Source organism: Brassica oleracea, chromosome C3, assembly GCF_000695525.1.
Source record: "Brassica oleracea var. oleracea cultivar TO1000 chromosome C3, BOL, whole genome shotgun sequence".
Classification (NCBI taxonomy): domain Eukaryota; kingdom Viridiplantae; phylum Streptophyta; class Magnoliopsida; order Brassicales; family Brassicaceae; genus Brassica; species Brassica oleracea.
Genome location: NC_027750.1, coordinates 30,376,083 through 30,380,958, shown reverse-complemented (window position 1 = coordinate 30,380,958; position 4,876 = coordinate 30,376,083). Strand labels below are relative to the sequence as shown.

Genomic DNA, 4,876 nt, shown 5'->3' with positions numbered 1-4,876 from the left:
TGGGGCACTCGCAGCGGCTTCTTCACTTCCTTGCATCACACCGCTGCGACAAGTACAAATGCGGCAGGGGATGAGCTATTTTTCCAGCGGCTTCGGTTCACCGCTGCGTTAGGCCGCTCCCATACTTCTCTCCATTTCTCGAGTCTTCATCTCTCGAGCGTCTCCAGCGGCTCTAGGACACCGCTGCACAAGGCCGCTGCCACACTTTGTCTCCGTTTCTCCAGCACTTGCAGCTGCTTCTCGATGGGCCAAAAGGCCGCTGGGACGTCACGAGGCCGCTGAGACACTTAACCTCTGCGTCTCTTCTTCGAGAATCACCAATTTTGCTTCCAAACCATCTCTAGATGCTCCAAAGTCACCATTTGAAATCTCCATCACCTAATAAGGACATATGTAATGCAATGCAACCTAAACATATCTAAATGCTATCCTAAATGATCAACATGTGCAAGAATGAATGGTTAAAACAATGCAAATTGAGAAGATATCACCAAGGTAGACTCAACAACTTTTGGATCATGAAAGGAAACAAGTCTCATTCTTGGCTAGCGAATAAGTTACTTTAGTTGCGGCATGAGATGTTTCCATGGATAAAACTTTTGTTGCGGCATGAGATGTTTCCATGGATAAAACTAAGGGGTCAGCAGTAGGTTCTGGACTGACCATTGGTCATATTTTGGTAGTCTTCAATGTTTCCTTTCAAATGGTTCGGTAACACTAGGAATCGCATCCACACCAACACTTTTCTTCTATCTAGCGAAGGACAGTGACGCCTTCCACCTGATATAACAGAGAATCAACTATCCATAAAAAATACACTTGACAACATTGACTATATAACTCAATAGCCCGATTATTATGAATGGGAGGTGGATGAGAAAATCTGCAACTGCTACTCCACATGGGTAATTTACAGCAAACTCAGGGGATCTATGCCAACGGTGCCTTGGTCATTACTAGTTTGGACCTCCTATGTAATTCCAAGTCAACTTTTTGACTTGGTTTTTATGTTGAATAGGTGCCCAGCAAGGGATATAATGACTGCTTGAGGTATGTAAGTGAGCCCGGCTTGTTTCTTATGTTGGAGATAAACATGAAGTTAAGTTGGGATCCAAGTTACACCGATCATAATTGAGTTAGGATTAGGATGGTTAGTTTCCGAATGAATTTAGAAAATATAATCTCTATATAAAGAGTTGCAAGAGTGTTGCATACCTTTGAGAGTCTTAGAGATTGTGTTTGAGAAACTTGAGATTTTTGAATGTTTTCTTAAAAGAGATTAATAAAAAGAGTTCTTTATATTGAGATCTTATACAATCTTAGGCTTATATCTTATGCAATGCTACTACTGAATCAAGAAACCATTTAATTTTTTGAATGTGGTTTCAATTTTTCTGTTTGGACTACTATTGCAACTAGGTGTGGACTGGTACCTCACGCATGTTGGCTGTAAACGATCAACCAGTTGTAGGCTCTCCTTCGAGTTAAATAAAAAATGGTAAGATATTGTATCGATTTATTATACAGAAAATAAAGGCTAAAATTGGTAAACACAAAATGAATCAATAAGAAAAAGAAAAGAAAGATAACAACACCGAAAACTGGAATATGGATTGATGGGTCCAATGCCAATGGTCCTCTTCCTTTCTCTTTTTGGTTTATTGCAATTCGTTATTGCACAATAAAGTTTTTTTGTCGAGTCAAATCCGGTTACTTCCGGTTTAGTTCAATTCATTTATACTCCTTTTTGGCATGAAATAGTAAAGAAATAAAAAATCAAATCTATAGAAGTGAAGGAGAGAAAAGGCAAAAAAAGAAAAAGAAAAAGAAAAAGAAAAGGAGAATAAATATTTTATATTACAGTTGATAACAGATCACATGTTTCATTCCTTGATTATAAAAATCCAACAGGTAAGATCTGCTCTCTAATAAACACTTTCCAGCAAGATCGTTAACCCATCATTTATTACATAACAAACCCCACTTGATTATATATCCAACTATACCCCCTTTTTCTTTCTCTTTTTTTCATTTCTCCTTCCACATATCTGTCTATTATAACATACAGCCTGTGGCAATTAAATTCCCACACATTAATGAGTTTTGGCATTTTAAAATAAAAAAAAAGGAAAAAAAAAAACAGAAATCTGTCCCTGTAAATATTTTTTTTTTGTAAAACGAAAAATCAAGCATGTTGATGATAATGAAGCAGAGAGAGAGAGATTATTAAGCGGAATCATCGGCGTGAGAGTTTTCCTTTTTTACCCTCGGCTGTATCCCGTAATAACCAACGTACCACTTGACGAACTTCCTCAACCCCGTCGCGAGATCCGTCGTTGGTTTATACCCAAAGTCTCTATACGCTAAGCTCACATTCGCATGCGTGTATGGCACGTCACCGTTTCTAGGCATTTTGATCAGATGCTTCTTCGCTTTCGTGCCCAACAAACCTTCCAATATCGAAACCAATCTCCCGACAGGAACCGGAGAAGTGTTCCCGAGGTTGTAAACACGCAACTGAGCCGGCCCTCGCTTCTTTCCGCCGCTTCCGGTGCTTTTCTCCGCCGTGTCCAACGCACCGACGCATCCTTTAACGATATCGTCGATGTAGGTGAAGTCACGCGCCACTTCTTGATTGTCCTGAGTTCTATAAATATCTATCGACTTCCCGTGGAGTATGGCTTTAGTGAAGAAGAAGTAAGCCATGTCCGGTCTTCCCCAAGGACCGTAAACCGTAAAGAACCGGAGTCCGGTTAACGAAAGACCGTAGATGTGATTGTAAGTATGCGCAATCTCCTCCCCTGCTTTCTTCGTGGCCGCGTAAAGACTCGCCGGCTGGTCCGTCCTGTGATCTTCGGAGAAGGGGTTCTCGGTGTTGAGCCCGTACACGGAGCTCGACGAGGCCCATACGATCGCGGGCTGAGGGTTAGCCGCTTTGGCTACTTCGAGGAGGTTCACGAGACCGGCGATGTTCGAGCTGATGTAGGACTGAGGGTTCTTCATGGCGTAGCGAACTCCGGCTTGAGCCGCTAAGTGGAGGACGTGAGTGAAAGGGACGATGTCGAAGAGCTTGCGCAAGAGGGGCCCGTCGTTGAGGTCGCCTTCGACGATGAACACTTGTTGCTTCTCTAAGAGGTTTTGTCTTGCTCTTTTGAGTGACGTGTCGTAGTAGTCGTTGAAGTTGTCGAACCCTAAGACTCCGTCGCCGCGTTTTCTTAGGGCGATGGAGCAGTGGGACCCGACGAACCCGGCTGCTCCGGTGACTAGGACGGAGAGACCGTGCTGTCGTTTTGCTGTCGAGGATTGCCTCACGCGCTTCTCCCAAGCGGAAGAGGAGGAGGAGGAGGAGAAGATTCCGGTGGATAAGAAGCTGCGTCGGTGGAGGTGGTGCGATGCGGCGGCGCGGCTGTCGGAGAGTGGGTGGTAGTTGAATGCGAAGAGGAGGAGGAGGACGAGAGCGACGAGCAGTGTTGCTCGGAAGAGGACTTTGGAAGAAGCATTGAGGACTTTGGTGCTGTGGATCTTGCGGAGGTAGCTGTTGTACCTCTCCAGCTTCCCCGTCTTGCTTGTATCCGCCGTCGCCGATGGGGGCATTTTCGTCTTTTTATAGGAACTCTTACTGATCTAGATTTGTATGTGGATTCTTCTCCCTGGATCCAAGAAGGGGCTAGAAGAAAAATGTTACAATTATTATTTTAAGGGAGGACTTAGAGGGTTTGAGAGAGTTTTTGAGCCCTGAAACCAAAGTGAAGGAACGATTTGATGATTTTATAAAGAGAAAGAGAGAGATTTTGCTGGTCGGAACCCATTTTCTCTGTAAGATCATCATTGCCGCATGGTTCTTATTACGAGGTTTTTAACAGAATATAATATCTCGATTTTTAATTTTTAACTGAAAATGTTAAGAGTCGGTTCTTAAATAAGAGATTTAATAACCGATTCTTAACTTTTTCAGTTAAAAGTTAAGAGTCGGGTTATTATATTCTGCTAATAACCTTGTACTAAGAACTCTGTGTTAATGATGCTCTAATAAATATAAATATATAATATACATAACGAGTTAATATATAAAATAAAATAAATAAATAAGTTTGGTTGTATTTTACCCCACAAGAAAAAACAAAGAATATTGCTGTACTTGTGTATGGTGTGACTTTGGTTCGTAAACACGAGTGTAAATTTACCCGAAATACAAGAAGGATTTGCTAGTTAGGCTTATGCCACATTGGATAAAGTTAGATTGTTCTCCATTTCTTACAGAGTTTTCTTTTGTTATCAAGTCTTTGTGTTATTTACTTATATTTATAGTCAATATCTGTTTATTAGTTTTTTCATTATCACTAGATATTAAAGTCGGGTTCTTTATCTTTATAGATACATTATGGTGATGATTTCAAATTGTATTCAATCAGATTCTCATTTTAAAATTTTTGCTCAATTTTATATTTAAAGATAACAAATTAGAAGAGGTATAGATAAATATATATATTAACTATAATTGAAACAATTTATTGATAGATATATATATAAACAACCTTAGTCAAATCTAATAACATGTAAGTTTAAGCTTTTTTAATAAATGGTATATTAAAGTAAATAGATTTTACTATACTTAATGTTTTCTTAGTCAAGTTGAGTATATCAACAGCACTCTTCGATATAATAAAAGAAGAAGCATGTGAGGTACGTAAAAAATAAGCGAAGATAACATTTGAGATTGTAAAACATGAACTTAACCAACTGGAGAAAGCCTTTTTTTTAAAAAAAAAAAAAAAAAAACTTAACCGACTGGATTTTTAATAGAATAGTAGCGGCTGTTCTAAGACTTAACAGTAAGTGTGCATACTTTATTTTTTGTTAATAAGAAGAAGAATAA

At 39.7% G+C, this 4,876-nt stretch overlaps 1 protein-coding gene across 1 annotated transcript; it reads right to left on the bottom strand.

Moving 5' to 3' along the window:
* Positions 1-1,863: 1,863 nt before the first annotated feature.
* LOC106335408 (UDP-glucuronate 4-epimerase 6) lies at positions 1,864-3,819 on the bottom strand. The gene has a single exon (XM_013773926.1). The coding sequence runs from the start codon at positions 3,592-3,594 to the stop codon at positions 2,227-2,229; it is 1,368 nt and encodes a 455-aa protein (XP_013629380.1). The 5' UTR covers positions 3,595-3,819; the 3' UTR covers positions 1,864-2,226.
* Between the last annotated feature and the right edge of the window lie 1,057 nt (positions 3,820-4,876).

Coding starts and splice junctions, on each gene's coding strand:
- LOC106335408 (XM_013773926.1), bottom strand. CDS start 3,594: ATGCCCCCATCGGCGACGGCGGATACAAGCAAGACGGGGAAGCTGGAG.